Consider the following 16,483-nt stretch of genomic DNA (forward strand, 5'->3'; position numbering starts at 1 on the left):
TCTGTGTGTGTCTCGGGCAGCTTGATGTGCGGTTTGAGGGTTGGATCCATCACAATAAGCACTTGCAGATGGCCTTCTACTAACCCTGTCATGCTCGCACACTAAACTTGTTTCTTTACAGACGTCTGCTGCTCTCCTTCTGTGTGTCTGCAGACAGAAAGGCAAACTGCGTTTTGCAAGTATAAAGTCGTCACATGATTGACAGGAGGCGCTTTGCATCTGTTTTGAATAGGGGACGCATCTAATGGCTGCCATCAATGTCATCAATAAGGGCATTAAGCTTAGATGATCTGTACCAGTATTATGTTCTTTTGTTTATCAAAATAGGATCATTCAGACAAGTTTGACAGGATTTCACATCTTCTGTATGTGCAGATTGTTGAGCATATTTAACCTGTTCACTCTGCCTGCCTTGTGATGCAGCCATTACACACACACACACACACACACACACACACACACACACACACACACGACCAAGTTGGTGGCAGATGTAAGGTGGTCTGGCCCATTACGTGGCAGTGGTCACTTCAATCCCTTCCATATGACAATGATTAGGCAGGACGCACATAATGCTCGTAGAGCCCTGCCTTCTAGCACACACACACACACACACACACATCACACACACACATCAACCCCCACTCTTCCTGGCTTAGCACATTCCGTACATGTATTAGCAAACAGCTAAACTAATTGCTTGTGGTTCCTTTTTTGTGTCTTACCCACAAAATAGCAGGTGGATAAGCTCAGTAATTCATTTGTACAAAAAAAGTTGAGTTTTATTTTTGAATCCAATTAAATGTTCTCATATGCTAATACAACTTTTCCCTCCTGGAAAAAGTGTTTAGCTGGATTTGTTGGGCTCGGGGTCCTGCCTGTTCAGGACTACTACGTGCAGTGTGTGTGTGTGTGTGTGTGTGTGTGTGTGTGTGTGTGTGTGTGTGTGTGTGTGTGTGTGTGTGTGTGTGTGTGTGTGTGTGTGTGTGTGTGTGTGTGTGTGTGTGTGTGTGTGTGTGTGTGAGAGCCTGTGTAGGAGTCTACAGCTGTGGCAGCCTATGGCCTTGCCAGATCGGGCCTCATGCTGATAACACATTGACAAGATACTGGCAGACACAGGCGGCGGATCGCACAACAGCTTATTCTATTAACAGGTGAAAGCCTCAACCGGAACACACCATGTGACAGTGCAGGCTGTTTATGTGGATCGTGTTTCTACAAACATGCTGTGTACACTGAAATGACTGATTCCATGCAGCAAACAGAATGCAGAAAGAGGAAGGGAAGAGCTGGGTCCTCCATCTGTAGGCTGCACTGAAGGTGTTGAGGACAGGTGCAGAATCACACTGCTGCAGCTCCCGGACAGATGACTAAGAGAAGACTTAATCATTCAAAAACACGAGATTAACTTTTCTGTTTCCCACCCCTCTGTTAGTATTGACAGTAAGCAGCCGTCCTGTTTTGATATTTTTATTCCTTGATGCGATGTCATAACTCCATGTCTCTATCAGTCTGATGTTCAGGCATGCGTTTGCCATTTGTCTCTCCTATATGATCCAAGTGATGTCATTAACGCAACAAAAGAAAAGGTGGCTGCCTTCAGAACTGCGATTTGCCCCAGCCACAAGATAAATCGCTCACTCAAATTTAGCTTGAGCGCAGGGGGCAAAAAAGACAAAAGCTGCCGAGGGCCCAATGGCATCAAAGCGATTAGTGGCTTCCCAGGTAACCCCTCCAGTTCTGCCCCACCCTTGTCCCCTCTCCTCTTATCAAGCTAATTGAAGACAAGCTCTTTGAGATGGATGCACAATAGGGCCAAGAGTAGAGTGGCATTTGAGACTCAACGGGTGGACGGGAGGAAGGGAGATGCGGGGGGATTCTATAAGCAGCCCCCCCCCCCCATCCCCTCGTCTAAATCCCTTTCTCTGTCTTCTTTTATCCCATGGCGTCTCATTCAGCATCCTACTTGACATACCTCGACCTCTGAACCCGGAGTTTATGAACTGAAGCGGCGGCTATTTATTTGGTGTGGAACTAATGTGTGGCTGTACCATTGTGCGGAGATTTGGAGCGATGTTTGCATTGTGATGGAGTCGCTGTGTGTGCTTGGATAAGCTGGTGGTCAGCAGACTTTGGTGGTAATACCATTTCAAGATAACTGGCCTTGACTGAATTGTCGGAAAACCAGTAAATTTATAGCAGAGGGGCAAAACCAGGGCTGTCGGCCACTTTCTCTACAGGATCGGTAGATTACGCTTTTATCCTGGGCAGATGTGAGTGTACTATGGGCGAAGAGAACATGCACATTGGCACCTGTCTTTTTCAAAAGTTGAAAGCATTGCACCATTCTATCATTTTGAGCACAATGCAAGCCTCCGCCCACAGAGTAAACAGTGGTAATCTTCATAAAAAGATCAGTCTTCATCATTCATAGTTCAAAGGTGAGATTGTCACAGCCTCCTTTGTCGCTCTTTATCAAATCTTTTTATGCTGCTTTGATAGATAATTTTTTCCATAGCGCATATGTTTTCACCCTCCACTTCACTGTTTTACTTATAGCTGCTCACGGGAATTTATTAATTTCCACTTTAGTTTTGCTTTTGATTGCCACTTCATTAGGGATGTAATAGCTGCGAACAGCTTTCAGCCAATATTAAGTTTTGAACAGTACTTTAGGGACATAAAGTGTTTATTTTTGCCTTGAAAAGTTAAAGTCACAAATAACAAGCCGTGGCCTGTCTATGAGCTACCTGTTTGTGCTAATGTGTGGGAGGGTGTGTGTGTGTGTGTGTGTGTGTGTGTGTGTGTGTGTGTGTGTGTGTGTGTGTGTGTGTGTGTGTGTGTGTGTGCGCGCACCGAAGGGGAACTGGTTCGGTTTTGAAGTGGTTGCGTCGTAGCAGTGTCTCTGGAGGACACGCAGCTCCGAGCAAACACAGAGCTCTACTTAAACAAACAGGGGAGGACAGCAGAGCAAGACTAATGATGGGATCCACGCAACTTACATACACATGTATAGACACACTCATGTACACGCACTTACAAACTCAATAGAGCAAAGACGAGAGGAATTTGTCCCCGGAAGAGGAGTGGTAGCGATAGACCAGTGATCTGTACAAGACGATCAAAAGAGGGAGTAGTTCCTGTCTCTATTTTTCCGATGACACTTCCGACATTTTTGTATTCGCTTCTACTCGATAAACAGGAAGAAAGTCCAGTTTGAAATCGCATTGATTTCTACGCTGTGTCCTGGTACTGTATCCACATATCAGTCCATTTATCGGTACTGTGATTCTGATGCACCGCGTTCGCTCCAAGCATACGTGTGCGTCTGCACGTGCACGGGTCCACCTCTGCCTGAGCGCCCTGACAGCATTGTGCAGCGGAGTCCTTGACAGAAGTGAATTAATCAGACCCCTCTGGCCCATTTGTCTCTATTTGGGGGGCTAATTGGAAAAGAAGCAGGTGTTAATAGAGAGATGAGAGAGCACAGTTAGAGTGTGTGTGTGTGGGGGGGGGGTGTAATAGAAATCTCAGAGCTAAGTTAACCAGACTTAATTAGGCTCGTTCAGGCTCCAGCCAAGCTTACATCTTTCTCTCCTTATCTGAAATGAAGGCGGTGCAGCGAGATGGAGGGATGCTGGTGGTGATTGGAGGACTGCAGCCGCTTTTGTTTTGGATGACTGGCTGCACTTAAAAGCCCAACATACAAGCTACACCTGTGCAGCCACATTTCTGATAGGAGGTGACAAGCGTCATCTCGGCTGCTGGTGCGTGGGACTGGGGACGTGCACGCCGCAGCCCTGCGTTCTGTCCCGCTGGTAGCTGCCGATAAAGTTTGAACCTGTTTGGAAGCTCAATCAAAGGCCCCACTAGCTTTTTAGCTCCCTGCATATTTAGACGTCTAAGTGATGTCAGCAAGTTTTAATGGACAGCAGCTTGTCTCAATTACGCAGGAGGGAGTCAAGCAAACTGTATCCAGCGCTGTACGTGTGTGTGTGTGTGCGATTGTGAGAGAACGTGTGTGTGTTTGATGTGGTGTTTACTCAGTTGAAAGCTGTCTCCTGTGTGGTCTTGCCACAGAGTTATCCCCCTCCAGATCACACACACGCTCACCTGAGGCGCTGCATGCATGTCTGTTGTGCGCAAGCGAGTGCGTAGTGGGCCGCACGTCTTCGTGGGTGCGAGTAGGTGTAAGTTCACCGCGTCGGAGGTGCGCTGCTCTTCCCACCGTTGTCCACTAAGCACACGCACGAAGACGAACACACACACTTGCACATATACAGAGATTCAAGACATAAACATACAACAAAACCTTCCATAATATTTAGATATTTTGCTACACACACACACACACACACACACACACACACACACACACACACACACACACACACGTGAAGATGCATTGTTACTGCTTCTTTGTCTCACACACACTCAGGTTTGGAGTACGCAGCAGCTGTAATGCTTTGCAGGGCTGAATGGAGAACAGTAGGCTTGACGCTCAGTAACGTTGTCACAGATGGCGCTCAACGCTCGATTCAAGTTACAAATTAAACCATCTTCAGGGTGTATTTTATTTAGGTCTTTGTGACTTCTTGGGTTTGTAAATAACAGACGTCTGCATTTGCTCATCTGTCTTTGTTTTATCTTGAACATAAAAACATTCTCATAGCTTATTCGTTACCATTAACACAGATTAATTTTTTTATTTTAGATTCATTCATTTCCATTTTTCAAACTCTCCCACATTTCTCTGATTTCACCACACGGCTTTTCAAATTCCTGCCTCTGTTCATCACTTTAGGCTTCCGTTCTGTCTGTCAAAGTTCCCTTTAGGTCATTTTTATCGACACAAACAAATACTGTAGGCAGTTGATTGCAGCACGTCATGAAGTAAATCTGAAATGTTCACGTGTGTCTGTTGTTACACCTCTCATTTCATTTTTATGCAATCGCCTTCGAAAAGTGTGTTAATGTGATAAAATATGCATCTATGAGAACATTCTGGCCTCCTGAACCTGGGATGCCCCCTGAGACACACACACACACACACACACACACACACACACACACACACACACACACACACACACACACACACACACACACACACCAGTCATAGGTGGGATGGCTGCAGGCGAGGAGGCAGGTCGGCAGCGATTAGAGGGGCTGTGTGTGTAATGGTTGCCATGTGCGGACCCATCTCATCCACCATTACACCCACACACACACACGCATGCCGCCCACCTTCTGAATCCTTCCAAGATACCGTACACTTTTTAAAACATTAGCCACTAATGCTTTAATGCCCTCGCGCCAATGTGGGGTTTGACTGGAGCTAAAATGGCAGACAGAGGAATGCTGGCTTGTTTGCTTAGCGCATGAGGAAGGTCCTTCAGCTTGCTTTTGATTCACACATGACGGAGCTCCAGCCCCACTCATGCTCTTCAGTATAGATGAAACACATATGCTAAAATAATATCTATATATATTTATCTATAATCTATCTATCTATAACTATATTATAACAAATATGTTATAAGACAGTAAATAAATACTTTTCACTGCATCTAGCCCTATTCGAGACATTGGTGCCAGACGCACTGAAACACCATTTTCTTCAGTGTATATCATTAATCACAGCCTTCCATGCAAAATGCCGACCAGCGTGGGTATTTACATGAGAATGGTGGGGCCATCCTGCCGAGGGAGTAATGACTAACGAACGCTGGGCAAGGCTAGTGGCCTGCCTCTACAAAGTGCCAGGTGTTTGTTCCAGGCCAGGCTGCATGAAAAGCAGCGTCTGACCTTGGGACGGGTGGCTGAAACCTGAGTTGCCTCCGCCATGACTAAATGTGGAGCACCTGACAAAGTATGAAGCCCCTCCCCTCGCCTCCTTCCTGTTGGCTCTTTCTCTCCTCGTCGCCGTTTCGCTCCGTAAACGCTGGGGATGAACCGGGGCCGCCCTCCCAGATCCTCCCACCGCCACCAGACGCACATACAATACACACCCTCTGGCCATTGGACACTGAACAGCTTCCTTGTCTGATCCCTTAGCGAATGTCAACACTACCTGAGCAGGCGCAAAAACAAAGTGTTATTGCGAAGGATTCATTGTGTCAACATCTTAGCTGCTGAGCTGCAGAGGGGAAAGGGAGCACAGTCTGGACTGTTTACTGACAAAGGGAGTGGCCCACAGAGGAGCTATTTAGTGTACAGCTCACCTTTACGTGCATCTGCTCAGCTAATCAGTAAAAGCAATATTTTTGTCAGGGAACGGTGCCGACATTCTCCTTTAACAGTGATGTTGCTGTGCAGATGTCTCACGTTGAAAGACGCATATGAAAACACAAATTGTTCCTCCAAGATTTAAGGAGGCCAAGAAATTGATTTTACACAAGGGCCCAATGTTAGACCCTGTGAATATTGGCACTGAGGCGCTTTCAGGTATCACTGACGTGAGCTGGTACATTAACTAAACATTATTGGTCTCTGTTTGGCAGAAAGGGCCGTGCTTTGAAAGCATGAATGCTTTTCTTGACTTTGCTGCTGGGCGGCAGGGTGGTGAGAGACACCACTGGACCCTAACCCACCGATGACACACACGCGCCAGATTGTATAAGAGGCAAGAACTGTAAAAAAGTCATTAGCAGCCTCAGTTAAGCCGCAGTTATACTGTGACAAGTAATTGCTTCTTGGGTCTTGATTAGTAATTTGGGGCAAAGGGTGATAATGGGACCGCCAGTAACTCGACACTTAGCAAAAATAGCAATTAACAACACCACATGGAAATTAATGAAGGCATTGCAAGGAGCTGCATCAGTTTGTCAATAGAATAGATCAGGTCTCTAAATGCATCCTGAAGCTGGAGTACAGGTGTGTTTACATGTGGACCAATTGTCTATAACACCTACAGTACAGTTATAAGAATGCTAGTGAAGGAGGGAACCTGTTAGCACTATATGTTAATAGGCTCAACCTCTTCAACCTGCCATTCAGTGTAAAGCAGATAATCGTATGATGGTCCTTTATGATTTGGGTGGTCAGCATTACCCTAAACACTAATTAACACTGCTTTTAATTATGACTATTATTACAGCTAATGCCTCTGCAACCTTGAATATAAGTCGCCTACTAAGAAATGCATGTATACACAAACACAAGTGCAAATTTATTCTTTTATTGCTGTATAAAAACACTTTTTAAAGGTGGAAGTGTTCATTTCAAGAATACCACATTCCTTCCCCCGCTTCCCTCCTCCTCTTCCTCCCTCTCCCATTTTCCTTTTTTATTGTTGACCCTGGGTCTGTTGCTTAAAAACATATGAGCCCTCAAAATAGCCCAAACACTTTTTATTTAGAAATGTCTAAGACGGCAAGTCAAGGGTACATACATGCTGCCCCCATCCAAAAACATGAAGCAACAGGAAGGGAATGTCTACTGGAGCGGTCTGCCAACTTCCCAAGCTGAGGGAAAAATTGGTATTTTTATTATGGAGAGAGGACCCTGACTGCTCGACTTAGAGCTCAGGGAAAAGTTCATTTGTGTCGCAGCGAAAGACAGAGGAGACATGACGGCAGAGGTGACAGAGGTCAGTTATTAGTGTGATACCCTCAACATAAAGTGTTTTTAACTAAGAACCATTTCATTTGTCTGATTTCAATTACGCTGTCAAAAAAAGCGAATAGCTGGCGCCTACTGTGCTTGATTCTAGTAATGGGCGTGGATGTTAAGCCCTCAAGAGTATAAGTGCTGTTCTGGAATCAGTTTGGCTTCTTTTGGATCAGTCTCTCAGCAGGATCTGGAAGGGACTCTAGATTAGCAACCCTCCCACTTCTCTGGAATATTTCAAAAAATCATGTAATCTTTGGCAAAAATCAGAGAATGCGTAGTTAAAGTAGTTCCACCATATGCATTTGATTTAATACAATAATCATCAACAACCAATGTAGGTAAATGATTTCATTGTCCGCTCTCATGCATGTGTTGAGTTGTGGGTTGTGACATTGTGTCTCGTAACATCATATGTCAGAAGCATCAGTAGAATCAAGGAAGAAACATGTCTGAAGTCATTCTCACCTGACTGAGATCTGTACGTATCCCAGATGTTTCTTGTTCTGAGTCTTTTATGCTCTGCCGTCATTACTTCATCTCCATCTCATTCTTTCACCTGTCTCTCTTCGCATATTCAGTGGGAATTGTTAGCAAAGCTCACCTACTGTTTCTAATCAGCCGCCTTTGTAGAGGGCAGTGCTCCAATACCAGAACATGGTTTGCACTGGCAACACACACACACACACACACACACACACACACACACACACACACACACACACACACACAGGAAAAAACACTGTTGGACTGCTTTCCTGTCTCGCTTCTCCTCAATGCTTGTACAGAGATACACACACACACGCACACACACACACACACACACACACACACACACACACACACACACACACGTTTCTGTGCACATGCAGACAGTGAGATAGTGTAGCAGACAGAACGGTATTATAAAGGACAAATAGAGGAAGACAAATAGTAAGGTAGACAGACGGAGAGAAGCAGAGCCCAGAAAATGAGGCTCTTAAATGCCTGTTAGAAATCACAGCTGTCAGCACACTTGGCGCTGGCATGGCAAAGCATCGGAAAAGCGCCCGTCTGTCTTTTGGACTTGAAAAGCTGCCCTTCTTCTTCTCTTTCTTCTCCCTCTCCTCGCTTCCTTTCTGCGACTCCTTGACGCTCTCCAACCTGGTTGTACTTCCTGTAACCCTGGCAGCCTTTATTCTATTCACTGAGAGAATTAGTTTGCAGTTGCTCTGCAGCTCCCAGAGCATTGTCGTTGCTACCGTGGTTCCTTTAGTGGTCTTAGACGGCCACTAACCCGGGTTCAGGCCATATTTAACCTTTATGTCAGTACAACTGTAAAATTATGATTTCATATCAGTTTCTTCATTTGGTAACAGAAGGAACAACAGGAGAGTATGAATTCAGCCTTCCAAAAAACATGCAGCGGATTCTTCAGACACATTCAGCGATACAGTTACTGTACATAAACAGGCAGATAGAAAATAAGCTACATGGTGCGGTATCTCAAAGGTTAAGTGTGAAAGCAGTTTGCATTTGCTGAGTCTCTGTACACACCGACTCGGTTGATTTCAAAGTAATCCAGATCTTTTCATCACCTGCTGTGCTTCATTATATCAGCTTGTACCTCTCTGGGGCCCTGATGCTGACACAACAGGCGCACACACACACATCTAACCTAATTAAAATGGTCTGGTTAAGCACCATGTGTCAGGGCCTAGCGGGGATAGGTGTAAGGCATGTGGAGCAGGTGGGGGAGGTGGGGGGTGGCGGTGATGGGGGGGAGGCGCGCAAATCTCAACTTAAACGCAAAGAGATTAGACAACTTTTGCAAGATATTAGCTGTTCAAAAATGAGAAAAATGTCCTTAAGCCTCTTGTACAAGCGCTGGACCTGGTCAGACAAGGCCTGCTTTTGTTTCACAGGCAGAGGCAGGGAGCGTGGTGTGTGTGTGTGTGTGTGTGTGTGTGTGTGTGTGTGTGTGTGTGTGTGTGTGTGTGTGTGTGTGTGTGTGTGTGTGTGTGTGTGTGTGTGTGTGTGTGTGTGTGTGTGTGGTGGTGGAGGAGAGTCATCAAGGCTGTGGTGTGTGCAGGGTGAGGGGTCTGATCCAAACTTGTGTGTGTGGCGGCTGAGTAACTATCAGGCCAGGTATTAGCACTCAGATTATGGTCTTCCCCACCTTTGACCATGTGCTAAAACACCAACAGAGAGAAGCTGTTCAGACATATTAACAGTCTTAAGGTTCAGCCAATTTACTTGGATTTAATGCTTTAATATTTGGACATTGGTTTTAATTGCATTATAGTTGTATCATTAGAGCCCATGAGCTTTTGGTAGTTGATTAATTTTCTTTGGTGCTTGTGCACAGACAGGATTGTGTCTATATCTGCTGCCGTCCTAGATGCGTTTCAGATACACAACAAGTGGGTTTGCCTTCAGCAACGCTTCCTCAGCGTGTTGTTTTTGTCAAGCTGCCGAGACAAAAGGGAGATAGGGAGGGATAAGAAGAGTCACCAGAGTCCCTGGTGTGTGACATGGCCTGGCCCCTGTCATCACAAAGCCCCCGTTGAGGCTGAGAAATGCCCACCTCCATCCGTCCCTCATCCCCTAGTAGAGAGAGAAAGAGAGAGAGAGAGAGAGAGAGAGAGAGAGAGACAGAAAGAAAGAGTCCAGACAGGCCATGTGAGTGTGTGTCATATGGAACAGATTTAGTGCTAATAACCCAGCCCTTAACCCCTCATCCCACCACTCTGTGCCCACCCCACGTCGCCCTGTCCTGGCCAGTATCATGTCTTCAGAAGGAATGCTGTCTGCTCCAGCTCTACTGTCCTATGGCTTCACCCATCCCAGCACCCACTGCAGCCCAATCGAAACAAATCCGACTAAATTCTGTAGATGTTCAATCTGTGGCTGCTTTTCTCAGCTTTTTTATATCTACATATTTCATTTAACCCTTATTTCGACACTTGGAAGTTGTCCTGGTGACTCAAGACCTGGTGTTGTCTTGAATGACCTGAGATTTAACCGGGCTTATCCCGTGTCTTGCAGTGTTGACTTACTCTGACAAACTGAAGACCTCACTTTGACTCTTTGACTTTTCCTAAATTACCTGAGACTTGTTCACCGTGAGTGAGAGGGAACAGAGGTGGCGGTGGAGGGGCCAGATACTCTGTCAGGTTAACATGGGTGGAGAAAATAAGTGGTGTATCAGTGACAAAGAAAGGAAGGATTAGAGTAAAGTAGGAATATCCAGGGGAGACAGTGCTGAAAGACGTGAGAAAGTGTCGACAGAGGGTGGATTTCACCTGTAAGGGCTGCTCTTGCACCAGGTGTCGCATGACTTGAACAAACCTGCTTTTCAAAAAAGTCCCTGTAGTAACGTTCCCTCTAGCAGCTAGTGGGAATAAAAAGGAAAAAAAATAAATCAGCGTGAGGCTTCTTAGAACCTTCAATCATGGAAGTCGCTGGAGTGTCCAACCACTTCAGGACTTGACCTCGACATCAACCTTCACCCAGTGCGTCGGGTCCCTGCACTTCCCGTATCTCTGTCACACTGGACACTGGCATTCTTTCACGTTGGCGCATCACCGTGCCGTAGATAGGCCCTCCAGACACACTCTGTGCTCTCCCAGTATCTCTGTCGCACACTCGCACGGGGTTAATTCCTAACCAGACTTTATGGGTAGCTGGACCGCGGAGCAGCGAGGAGACGCGTGAGGTAATATGTCGGCTTTTGGTGAGTTATGAGCGCACGTGTTGAGTATTTGACGTGTTTGTCGGGCGTGTGGCGCTGCGGCACATTTGGCTCCGTGCATGTGAGATTTAAATTTATCTTTGCCTTGTGATGTTGGTATTTTTACTTATGGAGCCGGCAACCATCTTAAATGTGAATGTTTGCATTCATTCAACGTTTCTTTATTTCACTCACAACTGACTGACAATGTCCTCGTGTAGCAGCATTTACAACCTCTGCACATGGAAACCATTCATTATTTTTTTCTCCACACGCATTGCACAATAATTCTACAAGGTTTTTTTTTAGAGGGAAGTTATTTGCTCCCCTTTGACTCTTCAATCAATATCAATAAAGTGGTCTAGTTATCTATTTTACCCTCCTTCAACAACTAGGAGATCAATACTCATCTGTCATGGTTTCACCCACTGAATGTTATCGCTTGTGCCGGAGATTAGCCCGCTGTAGCATCTTATCCTGACATTTTCTGTTATCCTGAGTTATGTAGGTTATGTAGGTTAGAAGAAGAGGTCCTAGTTGTTTACTCACCTCAAACCAAAGAAACAATATTCATAGTAAAGGAAAAAGGAAAAAATATATTTATTTTAGTTTTTAATTCTTTCTGTGAGGTTTTGTTCAACATTGAATCTTTGTAGTTTTTCTTCTTAGTCTCTATAAATAAATTGTTTATTTTGCTCTGTAGCCTCCTGAAACACCACCAAATTAAAAACACCCCAGAAACAGTCAGCTCTCTTGTTAACTGAGACCATTCCTCTGTCACATTGGTTACGAGGGTCATCCATATCCCCAGACTGTCACAGCACCCGAGCAGCACCATCCTTCATCCCTTTCCCATCCTTCAAGTCTTGGGCACTCTCCTCCATCCGTCTGTCACGCCAGGACTTGACCTCTGACCTCTGGGGGCCTGCCCATCTTGTTACCACCTAACCTTCAGCTGATTGTGTCACTGACCAGCAATGTTTAAGGAGTCTCATTTTTCCCTCTGTTTAAAGTGAAATTGTAGAGCACACAGTTCACAACAACTATTTAAAAGCCAACCTAAATTGATCATTGTTTTAGTATTTGAAAAGTTATTACAATGAATTATGTGACATTGGTATTGCATTCTCTCCATAGACCACAGTAGCAGTACTTAGTGTGGCATGGATTGTACTTCAGCCAGTTCCCACATCGCATTGTGAGCACATTTCTGCTAAGACAGGGTAAAAAATATGAAGATGAAAGAGACCTTCATAGACATTAGCGATAATAAAATACTGTATACGGGTGTGGGGGGTGACGCCATGAGGGGAATATAAGAGCTAAACACTGTTGATTCATCTTTCACCCCCTCATTCTTCTCCATTTCCCTCTGTAAGACACCCCCCCCCCACTCCTTGAGCGTTGATTTCTGCTCATGACCAGACTGATGAGCCCAATTTGGACTGGTTCTGCAGCCGACTCAGTTTGATTAATGGCTCTGGGTGCGGTAGCATCGCCGCTGCCTCGTCCTTGTTTCCTCTGTCACACACACACACACACACACACACACGCATGCACGCACGCACACACGCACGCACGCACACATACAAATACTGACACACGTACCCACAGCCACTAGGCCGGGCCTGGTAATTGATGACAGAGGGCTCACCATTTGCAAGCCAAATGTGTGAGAGGAAGACGGTGCAAAGTCTGCGTCTAACACCTCTCTGCTGCACCTCCCTTCTTTCCTTCTCTCTTCCTATCTGTCTATCTCTGCACCTCCTCTCACTTTGTATACACCTGCTCTTTCATTAGGCGTTTGTCACTTTGATATGAAGGGCCAGGGCAGCATTGTGACATGCTCAGAAGGCAGTATAAATATTTGATTAGCTCTAATGGAAGTCGTCACAGCGCGCTAATTGCCCCACACATTATCTGAGGTGCCATATCAGCGGCGGACATCCCCTTTGATCCTCCCTTCATCTCCCCCCTCTCCTCGTCCCTTTATCCCATCGCAGCCTCCCTTTCTTTTGTTTATGCAGTTTATTTTGGCTTGTATGTCATTATCCCCCCCCCCACCCTCCCTCTTCCTGCCTCTTCTTGTTTGGAGCCCGCTGATGTTTCTGTGTGACAAGCAGCTCGTCCTCACTGTACGTGTGGGTCTCCTCTGCTGTCCGTTGTCCTCTGTAGGGAACATGCATTCTTGTTTTGCTGGCGCTCCTCTGCAACGCATGATAGAGCACTTTCAAATTTGATACAGACATAAAACCATTATAAAATGGACAGTAAATATGAACACATCAAAGTATGCGCTGCGGAGCGGATTTACGTGTTTTGGACTGGACATTAAATCAGATGAGATGGCGATTTGATGTGTGCTGATACTTTGCTATGAAGTCAGCGAACATCTGTCTTAAATAAGTTTATTGTAAGAGAAAATTCCCTTTGATTTCTTTCCCAACTCTCAGAGTAATGTGTCAAAAATGGCCACACAGTCGTCAGCCTTAACAGCTTGAGAGACGATTTTTAAAATAATTCGACATTTACTATTTTTTTTTTATTTCAAGAGTGTTGTAGTAAGTAGTAAGTCAACGTTTTATTGCAGCAGTCACCACTCAGCTCTGTGAGCGTGCACCTGCATCTTAACAGCTCCTGCTAACTTGCAATGACGTTTTTGAATGATTTCCTCTTAGTTTGTGATGATACACGTGCACCTTTTAGGCAAAAGGGATCCTGTTTGATTCTTTTCCCTCCACATGTCCTTCCCTAACCTCCATCCTGTTTGTATTTACTTACTGTTGTTACTTACGGCGCGTCTCCCGCAAAGATCAGTGACATTGTGCGGCATTGCTTCTCTTTTCTGTCCCTCAACCTCCCTCAGACGTTTCCATTTAGCCAAAGACAAAACAAGTTAATTAGATCGGAAGTGCAGGCCTATCAATGGGGAATCAGTATTCAAATCAAGGCCTTGTCTGGACACAAACAGCAGGAAGCCAAACAAGATCCCGGTGCCGCTGAATGGGAGGACGGGAGAGGGAGAGAAACAAACAGGGAGCGGGAGCACGGGAATTAGAAGCTGTAGTACAGAGACCTCACACTGGCACAAATAAACAACCACTGTGTTGAGCTGCATGTATGTACAGCTGTGTGTTTTACATGTGTGCATCACTACATGACTTCTGCAAATGTCTCTTCAAACTTACGAACAACAAAACATTTGCTTTTTTATTCTTACTGCTCTCCTATTTTACAGATGCCGTCCAACTCAGCAGCTTCCTGCTCTCAACATGTTCTCTGCAATTTAAATAAAGGTTAGGTAGAACTCAGGAGGACCTCCCCTTTATCTTCAGGCAGTGCAGTCGACAGGAGGAACAGGGGCTGAATAGCATTCAGCATAAAGGTCAAACATGTAGCTTTTAAACCCTGATAACAATAAGTTGAATCATAATTTGTACACATTTTAGCATGATTTCAATAAAAATCCTAACCGCTGCTGTGAGGTTTAGTACCGTAACCTTTACCAGGCTGGACTTTTCAATGGGTTTCACTGGTTGGTGGAACAAACGGATATTGTGTTGGAACACAAAACAGAAGACTGCAGCTATTTTCCAGCGTAACCGAGCTGAATCTTTGAGAACATGTTCTAAAGGTCAGTCAATAGCATTTTCAACATGCTAATCGACATTAGCTTTTCAGCAAAGCGAAATAAAGGCAAATGCATGCAAAGCAGAGTCTGACATAGGGGCTTGTCAGCAGCAATGCTGTTAGTGAGGGGGAGAAGAGGGGTTTGTTCACTGATGTCGTCCAGCTTGTCTTTATTTAGCTTCTAGATAAATCTCAACTGGCAGTAGAGCATCTGATCACATCGCTGGATGTGAAAGTCAAATAAAAGGGAAAAGACGGGAAGCACGCGAGGAGAGGAGACGGGGAGAGGGATGCAGAGAGGAGAAGAGGGGCGGGAGGTGAAGTTCCCATTATTCCGTGTGGAGGGCCACCTGAGCTAAAGACAGCCATTTGTTCCCAAATCGACCTGTTGACCCCCGTCTAATTACCAGCCAATTATTTCCAAATGGAGCACATTCACCCTGCACCCTGAACACTTAAAGAGCAGAGGGACAAAATTGCCTCCAAGTCTCTCTCTGTCTCTGTCTCTGTCATTTATTCTCCTTATCTCTCTCTCTCTCTCTTTCTCTCTCTCTCTCTCTCTCTCTCTCTCTCTCTCTCTCCCTTTCTTTCCCCTGTCTTTTAGCATTTTTGTCCAGCGTGAAAAATATTTGTGGTCATTGTTGAAGTCGGTTTTCCCAACCAACCAGCAACACAAGCTCACTCCCAGTTAATTCCCAGTTCTCTCTGTGGTTCTTTGGATGTTAATTAAGTGGCCTAATTATAGGAAGAATTGACAGTGAACCTGTGTGTGACTGGTATTCTTAGTGTGCGCATTTGATTTTAGGAAAGACTTTGGTTTCTGTCAGGCAGAAACACGTGTTATGATGCTTCCCTGTCTGTGTGTCTGTCTGTGTGTCTGTCTGTGTGTCTGTCTGTCTGCCTGTCTGTCTGTCTGTTTCTCTGGCACCGCTCTGTCTCAGCCAGCCGATGTGTATCGATAGGCACGGCCTGCAGGAGCCACCCGAAGGAGAAGGAGGCTGTGCTGCTGTTCCCAGAATTCTTTGTGGTCGGCCTCCATTGTTCGCCGCCACTTGTATACAGCATTGTCAGACTGATTGTGACCCTCCTCTCCCTGCGAACGGCTCGAGAGGGAGCTGAGCAGAGAGAGGAGACGGAGGGAGAGGGGATGAGGAAGAGGAGGAAGGGAGCAGTAAGCATTGTGTCCCTTGCTGGCCATTCTCCTACCTTCCCATCTGTTTCCTTCTCTTCCTTCCTGTTTCTGTGGGATAGTGAACAGATTAGTAATAGCACCACCACAGCTCCTCTAATGGGGGAAGTCATGGTCGGGAAATATATGGATCGGTCGGAGATATCATCTGGCTGAGTGGCGCAATAGTTTTGAACTCTGACACTTAGCTGCTCGCTGGATCACTTTGATCACTCTCTGTGTTTCTGTGTGTGCAGTGGGGTGTTTGTACAGTAGGCTCTGCTGTCTGTCTGTCTGTCTGCTGTATTCTAGGGCTGTATATGCACAAACACACACAGAGGAATTTTTAAAAGATGAAAAGT

General features: G+C 45.5%; 1 protein-coding gene across 13 annotated transcripts in view; it reads left to right on the forward strand.

Moving 5' to 3' along the window:
* Positions 1–16,483, forward strand: part of prdm16 (PR domain containing 16) — a 196,494-nt gene that overhangs the window by 76,015 nt on the left and 103,996 nt on the right. The window contains exon 1 of one of the 13 annotated variants that reach the window (XM_029156611.3): positions 11,255–11,326. The exons of the other annotated variants lie outside the window; for them this stretch is intronic. Within the exon in view, the coding sequence (XP_029012444.1) occupies positions 11,314–11,326 (13 nt within the window). The 5' untranslated portion in view covers positions 11,255–11,313. Of the gene's footprint in view, positions 1–11,254; positions 11,327–16,483 lie in introns of those variants that run through there. 13 annotated transcript variants of the gene reach the window in all.

This window comes from Betta splendens, chromosome 7 (assembly GCF_900634795.4).
Source record: "Betta splendens chromosome 7, fBetSpl5.4, whole genome shotgun sequence".
In the NCBI taxonomy this organism is placed as follows: Eukaryota; Metazoa; Chordata; class Actinopteri; order Anabantiformes; family Osphronemidae; genus Betta; species Betta splendens.